The sequence below is a fragment of the Phasianus colchicus genome, chromosome 17 (assembly GCF_987193195.1).
Source record: "Phasianus colchicus chromosome 17, bPhaCol1.hap1.1, whole genome shotgun sequence".
Classification (NCBI taxonomy): Eukaryota; Metazoa; Chordata; class Aves; order Galliformes; family Phasianidae; genus Phasianus; species Phasianus colchicus.
Window position 1 is genome coordinate 7995369 of NC_143452.1, and position 22218 is coordinate 8017586.

At 42.8% G+C, this 22218-nt stretch overlaps 2 protein-coding genes and 1 long non-coding RNA gene across 5 annotated transcripts; 1 reads left to right on the forward strand and 2 right to left on the reverse strand.

Annotated features, from left to right (window-relative positions):
- Nucleotides 1-1380: 1380 nt before the first annotated feature.
- PSMA7 (proteasome 20S subunit alpha 7) lies at nt 1381-6823 on the reverse strand. The gene is made up of 7 exons (XM_031590218.2): nt 6575-6823; nt 5527-5653; nt 4417-4541; nt 3089-3211; nt 2642-2761; nt 2005-2067; nt 1381-1746 (listed from the first exon to the last, which is right to left on the reverse strand). Exons 1-7 carry the CDS (start codon nt 6668-6670, stop codon nt 1654-1656), a joined length of 747 nt encoding a protein of 248 aa, XP_031446078.1. The 5' UTR covers nt 6671-6823; the 3' UTR covers nt 1381-1653.
- Nucleotides 6824-7127: 304 nt separating this feature from the next.
- Nucleotides 7128-20642, forward strand: SS18L1 (SS18L1 subunit of BAF chromatin remodeling complex). Its single transcript, XM_090152093.1, has 11 exons — nt 7128-7335; nt 9301-9377; nt 10296-10380; nt 11174-11318; nt 15046-15243; nt 16207-16371; nt 17278-17379; nt 17784-17876; nt 18672-18791; nt 19585-19712; nt 19918-20642. The coding sequence occupies exons 1-11, from the start codon at nt 7267-7269 to the stop codon at nt 19942-19944; spliced, it is 1209 nt and encodes a 402-aa protein (XP_090008219.1). The 5' UTR covers nt 7128-7266; the 3' UTR covers nt 19945-20642.
- On the reverse strand, nt 9303-22189 carry LOC116227078 (uncharacterized). Of its 3 annotated transcripts, none has more exons than XR_004166480.2 (4): nt 21388-22189; nt 19262-19374; nt 11420-11524; nt 9303-9829 (listed from the first exon to the last, which is right to left on the reverse strand). It is a non-coding gene; the product is annotated as an uncharacterized LOC116227078 (long non-coding RNA). The 3 variants fall into 3 exon arrangements; XR_016471916.1 differs by having other exon boundaries at nt 9303-9972; XR_016471915.1 differs by having other exon boundaries at nt 21345-22189.
- Nucleotides 22190-22218: the final 29 nt, after the last annotated feature.

The window sequence follows — 22218 nt, forward strand, 5'->3', positions numbered from 1 at the left end:
CTGAAATTTAAGAGGAAACTGCGCTGGCCTGGAAAGAGGTGCACAGTGTTTAAGAAAGCTGCTGAAGGCTCTGCTACAGCTGCTGCATTGTTCCTGTCACCCCGTGTTCCTTCAGGGGAAGTCTGAGTAGCCAACTGAAGGAATGTTGCTGTTGCTCACAGCACCCTGAGCTCACAGCCAGCTCTGGTACAGCTTAACCAGAGTTTGTTTTGGGTGGCAATATTTCTGGGTTGGTGGCCACAGCTGTCTTTGAGAACTGGGCTCTTACCAGCAAATGGTGTGTGTGCTGATAGCAGGGCTTGCAGCAGCCCCCAGCTAAGCTCCTTTCTCCACTGGCAAAACAGCTTCTGTGACACTACAGCACAAAGATGGAATTGCATTGCCTGTCAGTTGCTGGAGCAGTGAATGCCATGCCTTTACAGCCTGTCTGTGTGGCTGTGGAGAAGTGAGAAATCAACACCAACTTCAGTACCACTCCTTTTTATTAGTAAGGCAGTAGTTTTCTTTGTTCTAGATTCAGTGTCAGGCCTGCTGGACACATATACTGCAGCCTCCATGTGCAGTACTGCACCTGGACCACTAACCTTGTAGGGAAGAGCTGTCAAAGGGCAGCTTCCTAAAACAGGAAACAGCAGCAGGAAAGCACAACTTCTTCCCCCCCTTTCCCCAAAAGCTTTCCCCCATGCTTGTGTGAGCAGAGGGCCAGGACAGGCTACTTGGAGCTGCCTCAGACTGCAGATGGCTATTGGAAGTAAAACCTGTTATCTGGATACCCAGCTACCTGTCCACAAGGCTTTCATTTTATACATGTTATTAATTGTTTGGTGAATAGAATGCACACAGCAATGACTTTAGTGTGCAGAAATAGGCCTCTATCACTTACAGAATGTGGTCTACCTCTGCCAAAAGAACTGGACAAAAACAGCTGTGACAGCATGCAAGTCTGAGCAGAACCTGAGTGAGGCACCAGAAGGATAAGCTGGAGTAGACCTTTATCATTGTTTCAGTACACCTGTAGTTCATATGAGGAAGTCACTGGTCTATAAATCCCCTAGTGAGCATCATAACACCACTTTATTCTCAACCAGATGAATCATGCAATGACCTGCAGGTAGCAATTCATGCACCTCCTCAGTTGCTTATGACATGCCTTCAAAACAGTTCTCATGCTCATTTCCTAAACTGTTGGAGCCTGAAATCCTTGTGCTATAAAACTCACAACTTGGGATAGAAAGTTTTATGCTTTACATCTGGGACCTGTCCATTTACATTGGAAAAGAGTGATGTGGGACAAAGAAAGCATAATTCATTAAAAGCGGTTGTTTTTGTTGAGACAACCACTTCAACAACAAGAAAATAAGTGACAACTGAGACTCTTCATAAGAAAGGTGCCAGGAAGAAAAATGCAACCAATCTTCATCCTTTAATGGGTCACTCCTGCATGTTGTAGCTGATCAAGTAACCTTCAGTGATTAAAATATCAGGAACACACAGATCTTTCTAAAATAAGAGCTTAAAAAAAATCAGTAGGTTTATTGTAGGTCTCCAGAGGGGCACAGTATGAATAAACGGAATGCCTACATCTTGTCTATACAGAATAACCCATTGCTTCAGTTAAAAAGAAGCAGCTAAGCAGGCGCTGAATTTGGTTCATCATGATGTCTTCTTCTGTTTTTTCTTTTCATTTTCTTCCTTTTCTTTTTCAATTTCAGCAACATACTTCTCAATTTCTTCAGGGCTTAGAATCTAAAGAAAGGAAAACAGCAACCTCTAAGATGCCACTTAAGAGACTTTCATCTTACTTAAGTAGCTCTGACATGGCAGGAAAGTTAACAGCTATTTCCAGAGACACAGGTACATTGTGCAGACACAACATTCCTTGGCTGCTACTATTAAACAAATATTTGCCAGTGCAGAATGTGAGATGAAGGAGTTAGGGCTGATGTACAATAGTGCTATCAGAGAAACTGGCTACAAAGGGAAAAAAGCCAAAGCAGACTTTACCTTCAGGGGCTGATCTCTTCTCATAACAGCCAGCTCAATGTTCTTCCCCCCAGACTGCACAACCTGAACAGAAGTTAACACCATTAGGAGTGGGTCCATTAAACAATTTTAACACCTTTCTCAGATCTTTCAGGAAAAACAGCTGTGGAAAAGGAGTACTTCTTTAAGTACTTATTTAGCTCCAACCTCTCTATCCCAGCAGTAGGAAAACCCACCCCCAAAAAGGAAGTATTCCTTTTGGCATCAATGCAGCCTGTTGATGCTTAACTTAAAAGCACCACATTTCCACCATCTGCATTTTGATTTAAGCTTTCCTCATCTCAAATTTCAACACAAAGCATACTGCATGTGGTGTTTAGTGCATCTTCATTTATATTAACTGCAAGAACTGAAGTCTTTTTCCCTCTCTTGCGGACTGCAGTCTAAGTTCCTCCATGCAAGTTACAGGCATAGTTTTCTGAAGTACTCTGAACCTTGCAAGTAACCCCACACCTATGGCAGACAACAAATGCACTCTTCATAGATCCTTGTGTAAAGCTATCCTGCCACATGGATGAAGATTTTAGCGTACTCACAATTAAGATGTTAATCCAAACACAAGGTGAAGAGTGACACGAAGCTCCTGAGGGAGACTCACCTCAAGAAGAGCCTTGATGACAAGCTTAATAGTCAGATCATCTGTTTCAATGGCTTCGTCAGTGTAGTTTTTCTCCAGGAATTCACGTACAGATTTAGCTCCTCTGCCAATGGCATTAGCCTGGAATGGATGGGGGTGGGAAGAAGCTTGGAATTAGCAAGAAATAGGAGCTGTATAGTTAGATGATCTGAAACCCTTCTGTGATCACTGTTTTTCAGGAGATTGAACACATTACTTCCCCCACCACATAAGGAGTCAGCAGTCAGGCACCCGCATGTACTTGGAAAACAGGAGAACACAGTAAAATTCCCTAAGTAGAGCTTAACTGCAGACTGCCATTCCATGCAGATGGATTTTTTCATCTCCTTCTACATCAATCCCTCTTTAAAGGAGATGGTAACTCTTAAATATTTCAGTAACCCCCAGAAGAGGCAGAACCCAGCTCACCTTCCAAGCATGGTACGTGCCAGAGGGATCGGTCTGGTACAGCCGGGGGGTTCCATCAAAGTCAAATCCCACGATCAGAGCAGAGATACCAAAAGGTCTGCGACCGTTGCTTTGGGTGTACCTCTGCTCAGAAGGAACAGACATGCATTTCACAAGCAGCTCTTTTGTTAGAGCAGAAAGCAGACATTCTATATGTTACAACCAGGAAAGGCATCAGAAATATTTTTAGGAGGCTTTCTCACCCATCTACCTATTGAAGGCAGGATTCCACGCCCTACCAAAGGCCATAAGCCAAGCAACTGAAGCAGTTACTTTACATTTCAGCCACTTTTCCTAACGTCCACTGAAGTTTTCTGCACCACTGTAACTATCGGGAAGAGTCTCTTGGCTGCCAGGAGCTGCTGACAGTGACTGTATGCCTGGGTGCGGTGCTGTGCTTTGACAAGCACGCTCAGGAGGCTGAGCAGGAGGATGACATCTGAGCACAAAGCCAGTTTTCAGCAATGATTTGCAACAATTCCATGAATGACAAAGCAGGCATCATCTGTGATGGCAGCCAGCTGTAGGAAAGGCAGTGCCACAGCCCTTCTGCTCACTGCTGTAACACAGCAGCACACCACACACCACAAGTGACCATAAGCACGGAGGCCCAACAGCAGCAGCAGTACTGCAAGATTTACTGCTGCTACTTTTAGAGAGACTGCAAGCGTGTCAGAATGAAATACACAGATGTGAGATTACTGTAAAGGAACAAAGTGAGATTCTGCTCTGACAGGCTAGTAATGAACACAAGCATCACACTATTGTCATCATCACTGTGCTAGCACATCATAAATAAATTACTTTTGCTAATAACCACTAGTTGCTGAAAATTAGTTCAAAACACCAGCAGCAAATGAAGAATTTTACCACAGAAGGCAGTTGGGCATATTTTGACCCTGTCATTAATCTTAAATTCATGAATATCAAACTAAGTATATTAAGTGCTGCATTAATTTGCTCCCCTCTCATCCCTCCCTGCCAAGTCTTAGAAGGAAAACCGAAAGAGGAAATGCATCACAGCCATGATGAGAATGAATTAAAGGCACAGATGGGCGGCGTCCCTGATAACATCACCAATGTACTTATACAGCTGTTACAAGCACTAATTAATTTCATCTTTTGAGGAAAGCTGGTAATCAACCCTCATGTTCTATTACTACATTTTTATTTCCAACAACCAGGAGCATTATATTGCTTTCTGCCAGCAGAGCAGCACGCAGCCCATGCATGGCTCCTGCAGCACTGCACAGCAGGACGGACGGACAGAGGGACCCCACACAGCTCACCTGCTTCAGGCTGGCGATGTAACGTGTGATGTACTCCACGGTGACCGGATCCTCCACAGTGAGTCTGTGGCTCTGACATTCTACACGAGCTCTGTTTATAACTATTCTGGCATCAGCTGTGAGCCCTGCAATGACAGTGGGTTCGCTGTGCTCAGACTCATGCTTCACATCACAAGCACAGACAGCTTGTCTTGCTCCAAAAGGCTCACAAGGTCAGTGCCAACAGTAAGGGAAGGAAAGCATACAAGAGGTCACACTTTCCTAGGTTTACTGAGTGAGGACATTGTTTAGAAGGCAACAAAAATAAACTAATGCATCAAAATTATATATATTTTGTTCAGATTTCATGATTGTCTATTAAATCACAAGCAATTTTGAACCAGGTAATCAGAATCCCCCTGAGAGACTGAAAGCATTCCATCTAACTGCAAATTAGCAGAGCTTCAATTCTCATGTACGGTGCCTATACTTCTTTTTACAACACCTCTCTCTATAAATCAGCTTATCTGCACAATAGATCTTGTCTAGTTGATGGAACTACAGCAGCATGATGTTAGCTGACAAAAAATAGCCAGCAATGCCATTTTCAGCTGGGAGCCTTGTTTCCATTATAGAGCTCTTCCTCAAGCTTGTGAATCCACCTGCACATATCACAACCCCCAGCTGAGGAAGCAAGGCACACTACATCTCAAAAATCAGTATTTTTGCCTGCTCAAATCAGATCTCCTCTTAAAGCATTATGAACACTGATACAAAGAATTACTTACAGACAGGAGATATCTGCTGAAATGTATGTGTGTATATACGAACTCACATGTATTGTTAACCAGTATATTTGTTCTATATCTGCGTCAATAACATTACTTCTCAGTCTTCATCCTCACATTAAACTCAGTGAACTGTAACCAGTACTTCATCCTTATTTAATCACTGATTCTCCTAAATGCCCTATGGATCTATCTACACCTATCTGTAAAAGTGGAAGTAACTGGAAATGTGCTCCTTCCCCACAGCCCTCTCAGTTATATACACCCCATGAATCCACAACCTTACCCAAAGGCAGTCTAAGAAATGCTGCACCAAACCCCAAACTCTGCAGGGATCACATACCTGCAAAAGCCATGCAGACATTGTCATCCAGGGCGCAGATCTTCCGCACGGTTCTTTCATCCTGAAGTTTTGCCACAGACTTCTTCTCCACGCCGAGAACAACGATGTCCTTCCCTCTGACTCCAACCTTCAATGCAATCAAAGAAAAGAAAAAAAAAAAAAAGGTTAACTTAGGTCCCCTAAAAGATTGCAGAATACTGAAAACCCAAACATTATGAACATCAACTTGAAGTACTTTGTTTCCTACTGCCACAGCCCGGGAGAGGACTGATGTAACAAAAATTGCATTCAGTTCCTGAGTGCAGTTTCATCAGCTGCTTTTGCCGATTTAAATCCGTGTGACTCCTAGCAGATATCCCCACCCCTCCTACCAACCACGTTCTCCAATACCAGCACTTTCCTGCAGCCACTGCGGCAGGAGCAGCACTAAAGCTGCCACATCAAACGCAGGGTCAGCCTGCCGTAGGTCGCTCCCTTACCGTACTGTAAAACAACACAACGCAATTTGGCACTACGCCTCGTTACGGAGGGCCGCCACGGCGCTGCAGGGCTGGGGCAGCTGTGCTGCGAGGAGCTCAGCGGTACCAGCGGTGAGGACGGCTGTGTCCATTGGCGTGCAGGCAGCGCCAGCCGGGTGCGCCCAGCCGAAGGCCGGCGGTTTCCTTCCTGGAATACTTGGAAAGCGATGCGTGATTCCCCATGTAGTAAAACTCCTCGCTCATCAGAGCCTCGGGGCAACGCGAACACCGAAGGCAGCGGCCACAAAGCCATTCCCACTCGCCTCTCCTCTCTCCCGTCCGCCGGACACCCGCACAGCGCAGCGCTCCGGCAGCGCCGCCCGGCCGCGCGGTTCCGCCGACACCAGCGTTGATTTCGCGGCTCCCCCGCGGCGCCGCCCGGCTCGTGGCGCTCCGTGCGCGCGGACCCGACGCGGGGCCACCGGCGAAGCGGCGGCGCGGCTCCCCGCGCGCAGGGCCGGCCTTCCCTCCCTTCCGCGCCCGCCCCGGCCCCGCGGTGAACCCAGAGCCGCCGTTCTCCCCTCGCTCACCGCCGTAGAGCCCTTCTTCACCGCCTCCTGGGCGTACTCCACCTGGAAGAGGTGCCCGTCCGGAGAGAAGACGGTGATGGCCCGGTCGTAGCTCATGGCTGCCGGCCGCGCGCCGCCTCCCTCAAAACAGCACACTCATCCCCCGCCCGCTTCCGGAGTACGCCGACGGCGCCCCCTGCGCCAACTCCGTACGCTGCAGCCGCGAAGCTCCCTCCGCGCTCCTTGCGCGAGGAGCCGGCGTTGCGCAACGAGCGTAGGCGAAGGCGGCCGCGGCGCTCGACGCACTCGGCGTAGATGGCGGCCGCCCTTACGCAGTTGGCGCACCTGGCGGCGGCCGGCGGAGGCAGGGAGATGCCGCTCGGCTGCGACAGGAAACCCGGCGGCAGGGACGCACCATGTGCGGCGGCGGGGAGAGGCGCGGGGCGGCGGGCGGCCGCTCTCCTCCCCTCCCGCGAATCCGCCCCGCAGCCCCCCCGCCCCGAGCTGCCGGCACCGGCCCCGGGCGCAGGGCGGCGTGTGCCGCTCCGGGGCGCGCTGGCCGCCGCTGGGCGCCGGGCTCAGAGCGTACCATGTGCGGCACCTCCCCTGCCCGCGCACTGCGGAGAATCCTCGCACGGCAATAGCAGGCAGATAATAACAATATTATTAGAGCCTGGGACCCATATATTATAGACACATAAAAAAAGCCCACCATGTCGGTTGCCTTTGCTTCTGCTCGCCCGAGAGGCAAAGGGGAGGTGACCCAGCAAACTATCCAGAAGGTAAAAACAGCATGCTTTGTACCGATGGGGTGGACGTGATTCCGTCCGTGCTCCCGCAGCCGTGGAAGGAGGCAGATTGCGGGCGAGCAGGGAAACTCGTGCATGGCCAGGGCTGCAGAGATGGACAGCTGGAGAGAGGTGGGGGAAGGAGGAGGAGGAGGAGGTGGAACAAAGCAAAGGTGTGCAGATCGCTGCAGAGAGAGCCAGAGAAGGGGTACGGAATGAAATCCGCCGGCACGTTGGCTGCTGCTGGTGGGAAAAAGACTGACAATAATGCAGTGGAAAATTGCAATAGCGTTTGCAAATACGTGTTTAATTTCTGACGGCATATCAGCAAAAAAATAAAATAAAATATTGCATTGGCAAGGGTTTTGCGTTTGGATGCGGAATCTTAGAAGCCAAATGGAGCAGCAATCAGTGGTATTTTTTGTCTGCTGTTCCTGTTATTTGCGATGTGTTTATTGGTGTGTAATGACAAAGGTCTCGAAGATTTTCTCTGCAATTGAGCTCTCCACACGGGTCTGGTACAGAAGGGCTCCCAGTTGGGAAGTTATTGTTTCCCATCCCGGAGGGCTGGCAGCAGGGAGTGCAGTGCGTGCACCTGCCGACCCTCCGTCCCTCCCACAAAAGGTAACTGTGTAACGAAGAGGCTGGAGACTCAATAAAGAACATGCATGTTTCACCTTGACCGCTATTTGTCATTTGTACTTGTGCTGATGTGAGCGCGTTCCCCACCACGAAGGCATTTTGTTCCTGCAGTTCGTGCAGCGCAGTGGCAGGGAGCTGTAGGTGTTTACGTGGTCAGATGATGGTCAGTGAGGCAGCGTTGTTGCTAACCCAGCAACGAACGGATCGTCGGTAGGTTTTGCAGCCAAACCATTTTCTGGTGCCAATTTGTGACTTCTAGGGAAAAATTCTCCATGGAAGGATGTTACAGAAGAGAGATTGGGCAGAACGAACTGCCTATGAGCCTGAGTGTGACTGAAATTTCAGGGCACTATTTGGAAACGAAGCCCATGCTCTTGCAGCACACACACTGCTGTGAGCAATTAATTTTAAGCAGTGAAATATTCCAGTGGCTTTTTTTTTTTTTTTTTTTTTTTCTGTAACCTCCAGGTTGGCTGGGAGTAGGACAGAATTTCTAATTCAGAAATTTGTATTTAAAAACACAGCTGTATCCATAAGCAGAGGACAGCCAAATATCTTCATTTCAATTTTCAAACACTTTCCTTTTTTTTTTCATATTTATGAATTTTATGGAAGCTTTGAAATGTTATTTCTTTACCAGCAATGTGTAAAAGCATTCCCTATCCCAGGTGTATTTGTTGCTGTGTGACTTCGGGACTATTTGTCAGTGTTGATGGGCTGCTGGCAGTGATTTGCTGTCTGCAAAGCATGGTGCTGAGCAGGGGACTTGCAGGCACAGTGACTGAATGGACGTTCCAGTTCTGTGTAAGAAATGGAGCAGTCAGAGAGGGCACATGCTGGGCTCGTTACAAATTCCCGCTAAAGCAAGATTTTTAGAATATTCTAATGGCATTGAAACACAAGAGTGTTGTTATTCGTATTTGTAATATAAAAGCAGCTTGTTTTTATTTATTAACTCAATAGGCTTTCAAAGCTTTAGTTACTCTAGTAGCACAGACCACCAGAAGATAACCGGTGTGTTGGAATTCAGAGCTTTTGGCCACACAGCAGTGATGGCGCTGCTTTAAAATGTTCACCAAACAGCGATTTGAGGACAGTGAACTGCATTTTCTTGTGGGTGGTCGAGATCAAAACTCGGGGGCCCTCTGCATCTCAATGGGTCAAGGACTGTGCTGTCGTGTGTAGGTACTTGGTCATATCCCAAAGCAAAGTGCCCAGAACGCCATCCGTGGCTACAGAGAGCAAATGTGGAGTATCGCAGAAACCCAGGTCTTTAATATGATTCTCACATGTTCTGATCATGTTTCTTTTATGCAGATGTTAGATGAAAATCACCACCTAATACAATGTATTATGGATTATCAGAGCAAGGGGAAAACTGCAGAATGTACTCAGTGAGTATGATGAGTTTCGGGCTATGTTTTTGGAGTACTTTTTCTCAAGGGCTGTACCATGAACAGTGCTGTCCACTGATCAGTGAGAGAATGCTTGGACTTATTTGTTAGATTTGCTTGTATTACAAACTATGTATTGTTCTTGGGATAGAGGATGGTTTGGTTTTTGGTTTCTTTTTCCCTAAAATATTTGAGAATTTAATATTTAGAACATTTTTAACAGATTATTTATTAATTCTGGAATTTTCTGCTTGGAAATTAAGCTATTGAAGATTTCTAGCAATAAAGGTCACCTAACATTTCAGCAAAGAAGGCAATTTGAAAAATATTTTCTCTTGCCTTCTTCTCAAACTCTCCAGGTTTGACTCTTCACTTTGCACAGTGGTACAACTGTAGTTTGCTTTTGGATGCCCTCCTGTTCTTCCTTATGAACTTCTCCAGTTCATCGAGAGCTGTGAAGAAGCAGAAATGGTTCAGGTGGTGCTTACTTGAGTAAACACTCCAGTTAAAGCACTCTTGAAAAAATCTTGTTCTTCTCAGCTTGTTGGCAGGGCAAACAGGTTTTGGGTTTTGGAATTTCATTATGAATAGGACCCTGGTTAGACAGAGGAAGAATCTGTGGCTAATTGTTAAAGCTGCTGACCCAGTGTCAGTTCTCAAAGAAAGCCTGAGCTCCCAGCTGCACAGTGCACTCCGAGTGCTTGCAAAAAAGCATGTACTTTACCTCCTGCTTCCCTGAGTTTACCCATTGGTAAAATGGGTGTTGAACACACTGTTGAAAAGCACAACAGCACAGATACAGGTCACTATGATAACTGTTTACTTTGACAGATGTAAAGTGGGCTGATGTAATATAATAAACTGCAATTTTCTATGTTGTTGACCCTTTCCAAATAAGCTTTGCTCCTTATTCTGTAGATACCAACAGATCTTGCACAGAAACCTTGTTTACCTGGCAACAATAGCAGATTCTAACCAGAATATGCAGTCCTTGCTTCCTGCTGTAAGTACCAATGCTACCACTACATATATTTACTATAGCAGAGGGAAATGTGCTTTGATACAGATACTGATCATTGTCAGCAAACCTTTTTTTTTTTTTTTTAAGTGGTTGTGTAGACCATCAACCAAATGAAGAGCTACTTTTACTGCATTTAAAATACTTTCTTTCAGATATTTGTGTTAATATCTGTCTCAGTGGCCTAATTTCTAACTGGAAATCATGCAGTGTTACATATCTAAACAGGACTCATTTGTTCCAGATTCGTTACTCTTTGCTTATTCTTACTGTATTCTTTACTCAGAAAAAAAAAAAAAAAGCCACTATTTTATTTCATTTAGTACTTGGGCATTGGTTTGCTTTTAAAAATTGAGTTATTGCTGAGCTGATTGATTTTAGAAGTATCCAGCATAACACAAAATGCACAATAGCTTTATGCTTGGCAAAGGTCAGTTTGTCAACACTCTGCTGTGTAGTGTTTGTGAAGGCATTTCCCCACAGCAGTTACTTTCAGTCCAGTCCAAATGAAATTTATCTAAGTAAAAGAATGGGCACAGAAGCCAGCCTCTGTTAGAAGCACAGCTTGGAGCCTGCTGGCTTCCCTGTGTCATTCCCTGTGTTGTCCCTGAATGTCATTCACACATCCTAGTCAAATGAAAAAAGGTTTGCTCAGAAAGTGAGGGAAGCACTTACTTACTGGAGGCAGTTTTTAGTCATGCTTGGTCTAATTTGAGGGTGATTATTTTTCTAAATAAAACCTAACAAAAAATTTGCTTCTCCTCCTTGTTGTTTGCAGCCACCAACGCAAAACATAAACTTGGGCCCAGGAGGAATGACTCAGAGTGCATCCAACCAGTCTCTTCATTCACAGAGCAATCTCAGTGATGCAATCGGGACAGGCCTTCCTCCTTCCTCCCTCATGCAGAGTCAGATTAGCAATGGTGAGCCTTGGTCCCCTTTGTGCTGCTTTGCTGTTGCTTGGCAACAAAATCATTAATGCAGAAAATACTTACAGAGCTGTAAAAGACCTCTCCTCACTCACCTTTCAGGCAGATGGGGATTTCTGGGACATGTTGAAATCATCACAAAATGGCTACAGTCTGTAATGATGTTGGGTTCTGCGAGGCCTCCAGTCTGCTTAGTAATACTACGGGAGAAATTAAAAACAGTTTTAAAAATGTCTAATGAGAATCATCAAGATGCCTCCAAGTCTCTAGTTAGAAAAATGATATATTGCAGTATTTTTCTCTTGAAGATGGTGGGGCTGGCCAGGGTAAAATGGGATCGCTTGCATGACTAACTGCACAGCCAAGCCTTTAGACTGCAAAGCTCTTCTAGGATAGATTTCTTCTGGAGAACAAAATGGTGTTACATCAGCCTTTGTCCTCTACGGAAGCTTTCAGGGATTGTACCAGCCAAAGAGTCTGCACAGGCATTTTATATGGATAAGACAAATATACACATTTATCCATTTGTTTCTTTGGTTCTTGCAACTAAAAAGAAACTGAGATTGTTGTTGTTGTTGTTGTTTACTCTGTATTAATACTCTTTAGTATTAATAATCCATTTATTCATTTTGTACTTCATGGTTATTTAGTCAGCTCTTGTTTATATGGGTCTTTCCCAAAGTAAGAGAAGGAGAAAAACAATGTCTATAAATAGAAGTATCTGACTGTAAAATCACAGACCTTGGCAGGGGAACTCAGGAGCAGATGCAAGCAGTGAAATTACTTCTGAGTTTTTAGAAATCTATTTGTGGTCAAGCTGGTAGAACCTCCTGAACAAATGGAGGAGGTACTACTTTTGTACGCTTCCAGCTGTAGAGAGAAATTTATCTGTGCCACCTTTCTGAAAGATTTATTAACTAGGATAAGTATTACACTAAATCAGTCCGAACATTGTTTGTTTGTTTGTTTTTCACTCAGAATTTTTACTCAGAACATTTTCAGTGTTACTGCTGCTGCTTTTTTGTATTTTCCTTTGCTCCCCAGTTCTTTACAGCAATGTAATGCTCATTAAGAGCCAGCCTGGCAGTTCTGCTGAGTGGCATCATTTGCAGAACAGAGGTAGGCAGGCAGTGCTGGTGCACGCTCATCTCATGTGCCCCCACCCCAGTGCTAACAGCCTGAGCTGGCGCTCTGGGGGCAGCTTATTCTTTGACCAATGCTCTGCACCTGCATAGTGCCAGCTTGTTATGAAAGTATTGCTCCACTGGAGGCTGGTCTCAAGACAGAGCTGCTCTTCAAAGGAAGGTGTGACTGAGAATGCATTAGCCTGCCTTTCCTGGCGTGCTGTGAGTAGCCTAGGTAACAGCAGCAGTGATGCCATGTGCTACTGCTATCTGTGAGAATAGAAGCCTCCCACCCCAGGCCTGGGGACACCCACCTGGGTGCCAGCCCCTCCTGCTGCTATCTCTGCCAACCAGAATCGAGTCAGCACCTTAAGTTATCCAGCACCCAACCCTCATGTATAGATAGGATTTGAGACTGAGAAATTATTTAACATCAGCCAGTGATTATTGGACAGCATTTTTTTTTACAAGTTAGGCATAAGTATGCACAAGCAATTATGAATGTATGGGCTCTAGTTCTTGTGAGCATTTTTCATCTGAAGGAGATGAAAGTCTGTACTGAACAGGTACAGCATTGTTAAAGAGGGAAGGACAAGGAAGAAGACATCAAACTAGTACATTTTATCCCTTATTGTCCTCACACTGGTCTTTAGAGGAATCACCTCTGCAGGACAGTCACTAGATAGTACCCTAAATATATGATAATTACCAGCAGTGGCCGCTAGCTCAATAACTAATGATAACTAATGATAATTCTGCCTGTAGGGACAGGTTAAAAACCAACCCACTGAAATTTCAACTAATCCAACAGTCACAAGTTGGTGATTCTTCATGCCATGGCCCTGCAGGCAGAACTTGTAGATTCAGACATCAGCTATGGGAAGCTCAGCTGCTTCCTGACAGAACGGGGTCCAACTGGGAATCCTCACTGTTCAGAAATCATGAATGAGGCCTTTCAAAGAAAAATTCAGCTCCCTTAGATTCACAAAAGTATGAAAGAGATTCAATGCTTTGTATTTGCCTTATTGTTCTAGTATTTTTATTTAAACACGTTGAGTCATGCTATCGTATTTTCCCTTACAACCATGAATTAGCCAAACTTTTTTTTTTTTTTTTTTTTGGGGGGGGGGGGGTCTGTAAAGAAAGCCCAGAGTCTCGCGTTTTCCCATGCTAACAGGGCAAGATTTACTGTGAGCTTTACTGTGAGCCCAGTCTTTTTCACTCAGTGTCTGCAGATGCCATTCAAACACCGCATGGTTTTGTGTTGCACAAAACCAAGTATCAGCTTTAGAAGACACACAAAACTCTCACAAAACACAGAGCTGGACCTCTGTAGCAGTATGTGTATCTCTGGTTCTGCAGATTTCAGTAGAAATAGCTCTGTCTGTTTGCTATTAGAAATGCTGCTTGCTTCTCTCCATGAGAGGAAAACATAATAATCAACAGCAAATCTTCTGTTTTTGATGACTAGAAATATCATTAAGAGCAGTTAATGAGGTTTGCGGTAAGAGAATTAAACATTTTTTCAGAGGCTGTAGATACGCTTAATAACCAGATTGAAATATCATTATCTAAACATTGCAATATAATTTTGTCTCTTCTAGGGATCCTGCTTGTCTTCCATTCTATCTAAATTCATTTGATAGACAACACTACACAGCTGAATTTAGATAGGCAGCAATACATGCTATCACAATTTCTACAGTATCAATACACAGTGAAAACAACTTTCCAAAACTCACTCATAAAACTATTTGCAGCAACTAATAACAAAAATGAAGACCAGATTTTCCCTGATTTTTGTTATACAACAATAACAGAATTTAAAAAAAAAAAAAAAAAACAAAGCAACACATTGCCAGGTAAGCAAAATGCTAGTCACATACTCACACACAGTGCTAGGGTACAGTTGGAGCAGCCCAGTAATTATGGACAGTGTTACTGGACAGGTACTGTAACCAGTGATTATGATGGCAACTTGCAAAATATGCCTTCAGAAAGTCTGAGGTTGTTTCAGTCAAACTTCCAGAAGGGGAAAGACAAGCTTGTCCTCTTGGTCCTCTGAGGGGAGGCCCCCTGGTGCTTCTTAAGCCTGAGTCACAAAGTGCAGTTGGTTGGAGGGGAAATGAATGAATGAATGCAGCAATGTGCAGAGTTTATCAGCCACCATTGTGCCTTCCTATTGTCACCATCTGTGTGAATGGGGTTAACAGCAGGACAGGAGGAAGGAAAGAATTTCAGAAGGCTGGGATGTTTCCAGAGTCTGTGTGTTTTCTAAAGTATCTGACACTGCTGGCATTTGTGAATTTCACTGCCTGCAAGATCTGTGGAAGCCCGTGAGGAACTGGTTATAGGCCACAGCTGCTGATTTCTCCTTGCAATTCTGTACAGCTAGATTTGGCAGGCAGGAAGAGGAACACTGCTCTAACTTTGCAGGAAGCAGTTTTGTCTGTCAATAACAGAGAATTTTAATAATGAGGATTTTTTTGTTTTGTTTTGCCTTATCGTATTTTAGAAAGGCCATGAGGGCTTTAATGCTCACTGTACATTGCTGATAATAACACATATTTTCTTGTTGCTCTCTTTAATTTTTCTAGGTCCTAATCACGTGCCTATGCAGCAGTCAGGCCAGAACACAATGCCCACAACCTCTCTGAGTATGAGTGTCAGCAGTCATGGAACTGGGCCTGGTTATAGCCATACAGTGCCTGCATCTCAGAATGTGCCAATGCAAGGCCAGGGGTCGATAGGCAATTATGTCTCTCGAACAAACATCAACATGCAGTCTAATCCAGGTAAACTCCCTCTTCCTCCTTCTGAGCCAACTCGACATTTCAGTGACCTCAGAGGTTTACCCCCCGTGACTGTGTTCCATAAATATTTCTGTAAACAAGGACAAACATGCGAGAAGAAAAGCTTTAGGATGTCTCTGAATGTGTCAGGCTGCAGAACAGTTTCAGACCTGTTTTAACTGACGTTGACTTGCCACAGTTAACAACAAGTGGTAGAAAACAGAGTTAAAAGAGTGGCAGCACTCCCTGATAGGCCCCAGCAGCAAATCTCACAGCTGTGGGAGGGATTGGAAAGGCGCCTTTATCATATCTGAAGGAGCTGTCAGCCAGAGTATTGCACATTTATCATTTATACATTACTGCCACGTTTTTGTGATTTTATAGTGATACTTAACACTGCTTGAAGGGCATAGAGAGAGACTAGCAGACAGCTCCGAATTTGTCTCTTGACCAGTAAAAATGATTGCTGCTGAGTATTGAATGGGTTGTCCAATGTTAGTTCTCTCAGAAATATAGGGGGCAAATCAATCCTAAGATGTCAGTTTATTTAAACTGTATAATCATTGGAAATTTAATGAGATGGGATTAGAAAAAAATAATTGATTTGAGAACAAATACAGCAATGAATGAGTCAGAAAGAACTGGGAACAAATATCAGTTCTTATTTCTTTAATCCTACTCCAGTAATGATTGCATTCTTTTTAAAAAAACTAGCAGAAATCAAAGTTAAATGTGTTGTCAAATCTGTGACTGAAACAAATGGCAAGAACTGATGTGTAATAGCATCCTTGTTGGATTACACTGAAGAAGAGCTCAATGTATAGAGTAGGAAAACATCTCCCCCTGTGGAAAATTCGTAGAATTATCAGGATGTAATTTAGTTGAATGTTTTAACTTGCTTCCAAAGAGACTAGGGAGAGAACCATCGTATCCCTTTATAAAACAGATTTTCCATGTACATTGTAGTCTCCATGATGCACCAGCAAGCAGCAACATCACATTACAACTCGGCACAAGGAGGGAGCCAGCATTACCAGGGGCAGTCCTCCATTGCCATGATGAGTCAGAGCAACCAGGGCAACAGCATGATGGGTCAGCGACCAATGGGCCCCTACAGAGCTTCACAGCAAGGTGAGATCTATGATTAGCTTTCTGCTGGTGGTAGCAGTAGTTCCATGAGATTCCGTCCACCCTGTGGGGTAGGCAGGACAAGATTTCCAAGTCACTTTTATGCATTAGGAATCCCATATGGAAAGAAAGGAAATCTGAAATGCTGGAAGTACCTTGACAATCAGAAGAACTTTAATCTCTTTTCAAGTTTATTTAACTATTTCAGGTGTTTAGAAATAATTCTGTCTAAAAGAAACCGTGCACCTCTAAAGAAAAGATGAACAATTTGATATACAGCTCACTGAAGTAACTGGAAACCTTTTCATTTCTTTTGAATGGTATTGGATCAGCCGTAAAATGGCACAATTAACAAGGAACTCATTTCTGCAAACAAGATAGAATGTGCCAGCAATTAATAGGAAAAATTAGGCCAAAGCAAGGAAAACACCAGAAGAATACCACCATGCTCTAACACCTCTCTGGAAAAAGTTCTAAGAGGTAACAAAGCTGCTAGACTGATTCTAATATAAACTGAATTTTGCTAAGAAACAAATTAATACGCTAATTGAAATATATTTAACTCTAACTATGTTCATGAGCATGGAATACATTCCTGTGCTTTCTAATATCTCAGATTAGTAGATGAAACGTTGCCATTACTTTTGGTATTGCCATACAAGAGGGTGGTTTTAGGACTTCTATTACTGACAGTTGCATAATTTCAATTTCAACTAGCTTTGTTTTCTAAAAATACAAAGTTGTTTCCTTTTTCCAGTGAGCAAAACATTTTTGAAACTGCTCTCAACATACATAGCCTGTTTACTTATCAAGATGTACATACTGTTCTCTTAAAAAAAAAAAAAAAGAAGAACAAACATCACTCAGTTGTGCATGGGCTCAGTGTGCTCTCTCATCTTTGCCTTGCAGGTTCCTCACAGCAGTACATGGGTCAGGAGGAATATTACAGTGAACAGTACAGTCATGGACAAGGCTCTTCAGAACCTATGAATCAGCAATATTATCCAGATGGTAATTCCTCCGTACTGGTGTCACTGTAGTGCTGATATAGTGTAGACCAGCACGACTGCCACATCCAAAGACATGGCAAACACATTAGGATTTGTTTCCACTTTAAGTGCTAGAACATTCTAATTCCCCTGCGTGGAAGCAGCATACAGACACATACATATTAGTGCACACTGCTATCAAACTGCTGCATAAAGGGCATGAAACCCAGTTTGGATTAGTATATGCTAGTGATTGATCTGTAGGTGTAACTTCCTTGCTACATACTCAACTTTCAGTCTTAGGTTGGATTATTTTCTCTTAGCCCCATATTTATGCATAAGCAGCTTCGTAATGTATGTATTCAACAGCATATATATATAGTTATATTAACAATGTATCTGATAAATCTTTGCACTTTCTTACAGGACATGGTGATTATGCCTATCAGCAGTCATCCTATACTGAGCAGAGCTATGACAGGTCATTTGATGACTCTACACAACACTATTATGAAGGAGGTAGGAAAATATCAGGAATCTTTGTAACCCAAAGCTTTAGCCCCCTAAAATACTAAGGAAACAGCATGCTTATGGAAATGTAAAATATGACTTGCACTGCACACGTTACTGAACTGCTACTTAGCTATTATTTAAGTGTCCAGGAGACAAAATTTAGCTATTATAGCACTGTTATACCAACACCATTATCAGACTGTGTATGCAGCATGTCAGTACCTGTATGGTGAGGTAGTTCTGCTGTGCAGCCTTGTGGGATCATTGCTAGCTTGTGCACAGTCTCATGTTCATTAAAAAAAAATATCCTCAGATGTAGCTGAGCCAGATAGAATTTCATTCTGTTTTGTTAGGATATTGCAAATGGAATTTCCATTGTAGTTGTTTTTAAAAATCAGTGACAACTAAATGTGCTGTCTTTCTGGGATATATGAATAAACATAGTTATCTGGAACAAAATACACTGGGAGGGCTTTTTGAGAAACCAACTGTTTACCCCGGCACCCTGGTCTTTATGGTTCTGCCTTCTTCTTTTGAAACACTTTAGCAGAAAAAAACCCTTTGGGGAGCAGGTTGCTTATTCACTGATTTAATGATGTGTATAAATAAACAACTCCCTCCCATTCAAAAGAACTAAAAGTCATTAGAGAAATAAACTCATAGTGACTGGCAAAATGCAAATATCTGTTTCTGAAAAGAGTGCCTGTCTATGAGCTCCAGCCCAAGGCTCCTTACTAGAGATGGAACAGAGGAAGATCTGCTACAAGCATAACCACACTGTGTCAATTTTTCCCACTTTAGGAAATTCTCAGTACAGCCAGCAGCAGGCAGGATACCAACAGGGAGCTGCACAACAGCAAACATATTCCCAGCAGCAATACCCGAATCAACAAAGTTACCCAGGACAACAGCAAGGATATGGTAAAACTGCCACTGGTCAAGTATTTGCAGTACTTCATCTTGATGCCTCCATTCCTCACCTAAACTATGCTGTAAACAATTTTATTGATTAACCTTGGCCATGCACATACTATAACTAGCCAAACAGCATAGCATGAAAAGAGATTGGGCAGTAACATCCATTAATATAGCACTGCATTCCAAACTGTTATGTTAGCATCCCATTGCTTGCTTTCTTGATAACTTGAGAAAGTTATAAAGTACTCGTGCCTCATGTTGACTGGGAGGTGTTGGTAGAAGGTCACTGCATGGATTCTCATGCCTCCTACACATCTAATAGTTTTGCAACTGACATAAAAACAATTCAGACAATCCAAACTGACATCAACAATCCAGAGAACCGCTACTTCTTTGCAACATCGTGCAAAGGTTTTAATCCTTGGTGAGGAAATAAGGTGAAAAGAAAAAAAGTGGAAGTGATTTGAACATACAGCTAATGCTGTCAGAGGGCTTTGGAACCTTTCTCATTGCCGGAGCAGCGCTCTTCACTGTCATCAAACTAGATTTGAACTGTTCACTGGTCAGTTGCAGGCATCCTTGGTCTCTGGAAGAAAGAAACCATTTCAGGTTAATCAGTACAGAAATGGACTGGAGAAAACAAGGATATTCTAAATACTAGTATCAAGGCAAGGGACTGTCTTGCAGTATATACTCACTAACCTTATTTTATTACCCTCATGCTTTACATTTTACTAACCATAAGAATTCCCTGTAGCAAATGAACTCCTATCAGTAAATGTCTCTGTCTCCTCAGGTCCTGCACAAGGAGCATCTTCACAGTATTCCAGCTACCAACAGGGACAGGGGCAGCAATATGGGAGTTACAGAACTTCTCAGACAGGACCATCCGCTCAGCAGCAGAGGCCTTATGGCTACGAGCAGGTAAATTTGTCTAAATTTCTGCTATAAAAAAGCAGATTTAGCTGTTAGCTCTGCACATAAATCTATCTGGTATTTTGGTGCAGACATATTGAATGGATCTTTCAGAATTTATAAACCAGCAGAAAATTAACTCTCTGTTTATAAATTTCTGATATATTATTCTCCGACATTTATATTTCTCTCTCTCTCTCTTTTTTTCCCCTAGGGACAATATGGAAATTACCAGCAATAAAAGAATATGATCCTGTGTCAGATTCATTTCAATAGTATTTCCATCTTTTGAACTGGATGTACTGGCAGTTTTGATTAATTGTAATATGTTGGTTACCCCTTAGCACAAAGCAGCGTCTGTATGTGAACAGTGTTCATTTCATGCTGGATATGAAGCAGTGCACTACTGGTAACAAGACAATGCTTTAATGGTTTGATATTTGGTGCTGTGTATAGTATTGTATGTTGATACAACGCAGAAGTTTTTAATTTTCCCCCCGTTCTTGATGTTTCTAAATAGCTTTAGGATCATTCGATCACAGTTGTGCCCCGTTCTGACAAAATGCCAGGTTATTCTGCACTCTAACTAAATACGAAGCCATTCAGTCATATCTCAGTCCAGGAAAGTGTCCTATGGTAGGTTATCGACCTTTTTAAAACTAAATGCATTGCAGGTTACCTGCCAGCCTCTGAAATCCATGGCTCTTCACTTCTTAAGCATAAGGAAAAGGTTTCATTCCTTATGTGAAGAGTTCCATGCTATAAAAATAAAATTAACTGCAATTTCTGCAGTACCTGCTGGGCAAACTACACAGGTCTTATCATTCAATAATCTGCGTATGTCCATTACTTCTGTTGTAAAAGGTACAGAAAGATGACCAAAACCTATATTCAAGGAAATGTTAATCACTAGTGGCACCTTTTATATATCCACGTAAACGAAGGTATTTCTGTCATAGAAAGAAAAACAGAAGCAGTGTCATCCTACTAGATGTCAGTATTGCTTCATGTGGTGCTGAGAAAACATCTGGCAAACTTTCAGTCTTAAGTATGCTACTCCAAATTTTATAACTTGCACATACATTTTCATGCCAAATTTCACAAGCAGGTGGCTGGCATTCTTCTTTATTTCTGATTCTCCCATAGCCCTTACTGAAATTTTCCAGCAAGAATTATAACCATAAATATTGTCTTTTTTTTTTTTATTGTTGTTGTTGACTGTTTTTATGCTTCTTGACAGTATTTTTTCTCTTTAGCTTAACAGAAATAGTTCAGAAATAAAAAGTTGTTTTTTTTTTTTTTTAATTGGCAGAAAAGCAACCAAATTCAGCTTTGATTGTGAAACAATATTATGCATATAGAGGGGGAATTGTTAATGGGATCAACTGGTGAGAGAATACCTATAGAGGGAGAATCTAGAAATATGAACTAGAGGTATGTAAAAGCCAGTCTGAGCATCTGAAGTCACTTCCATTCAGTTTTATATGTCCCTATAGTGTTGAATAAAGCACTTATGAAGTGCTTCTGTAACTGACGAATGAAATAACATGTTCAAATTTCTCTGTGGTGAGAGTAGGATGGTTATAATCAATGAGCAGTTTTTAATAGGAGATTAATTGGAAATTTATGCTGTAAATTTACCTTTTGCTGTAGGATTTTTGTTTGTTTAAACTGGTATACTTACAGGATTTTGAGTTCTAGCACTTTGTGTTTTGAAAAACCAAGACCACAGTAAAACAAAAGATCTCTCACTTCAGTACGTCTATTCCTGTAGAGAAAAGTCTTTAAGTGGACAGTTTGCAATGGGATATTGTCAAAGCACTGCCCTTGCAACATTAATGCTTTCATTACTGATAAAACAGAAGGCGTTTTCAGCCCGTCCTCATTTCATTCATCTTTCCTGCTGGTGTTTTCATACAAATAAGTACTCTCAAATATCAAGGAATGGAAAGGAAGTAGGTTTGTTTTCTTCGCGCTATATTAATATCACAGGTAGCCAGAATGCAATATTGCTCTTGGCCAGCCTTTTCCACGGCTTTTGAAAGTGCTGAAATACTTTGGAGAGAATACGAACAACACTTGGAACGAAGCAGCAACATCCCACCAACCTGAAATGTCTTACATTAAGAACTTCTTGAATGTTGTGTATATAATGTATTTGAAAGAGCACTTTGGAAATAGTTTGTACATTTATTTCCTAATTTATACATGATTTTGGTGTTAATATTTCTAACTGTTAATAACAAAAATGTTTATTTAATGTGTTGTCCATTTTTATGTATCGATGTGGAAACAACGTGATGCCAGCATTTTGACTTCTTTCATTAACTGTAACCATTTTCTGTTTTGTAATACAGAATGCTTGGAAATTGTTTAGGTTAAACGTTATCTGAAAGCGAAGTTGGTGGTGCTTTTCTTACGGCGCAGGCTGAGGGGATCCCCCTCACAGCGCGCTGAGGGGACGCGCGCCCCACTCTTCCCGCGCTTTCCCAACGGCCGGCGGCGCTGCGCTACG

What these genes read in the sequence shown, in the direction of transcription:
- PSMA7 (XM_031590218.2), bottom strand. Translation starts at nt 6,670, where the DNA reads ATGAGCTACGACCGGGCCATCACCGTCTTCTCTCCGGACGGGCACCTC. An exon ending in TGAAGAAGGGCTCTACGGCG is followed by an intron (nt 5,654 to 6,574) that starts GTGAGCGAGGGG and finishes ATTGCATTGAAG; the next exon opens with GTTGGAGTCAGAGGGAAGGA. An exon ending in GAAGAGATCAGCCCCTGAAG is followed by an intron (nt 1,747 to 2,004) that starts GTAAAGTCTGCT and finishes TCCTTTCTTTAG; the next exon opens with ATTCTAAGCCCTGAAGAAAT.
- SS18L1 (XM_090152093.1), top strand. Translation starts at nt 7,267, where the DNA reads ATGTCGGTTGCCTTTGCTTCTGCTCGCCCGAGAGGCAAAGGGGAGGTG. An exon ending in ACAACACTATTATGAAGGAG is followed by an intron (nt 17,877 to 18,671) that starts GTAGGAAAATAT and finishes TTCCCACTTTAG; the next exon opens with GAAATTCTCAGTACAGCCAG. An exon ending in AGGACAACAGCAAGGATATG is followed by an intron (nt 18,792 to 19,584) that starts GTAAAACTGCCA and finishes CTGTCTCCTCAG; the next exon opens with GTCCTGCACAAGGAGCATCT.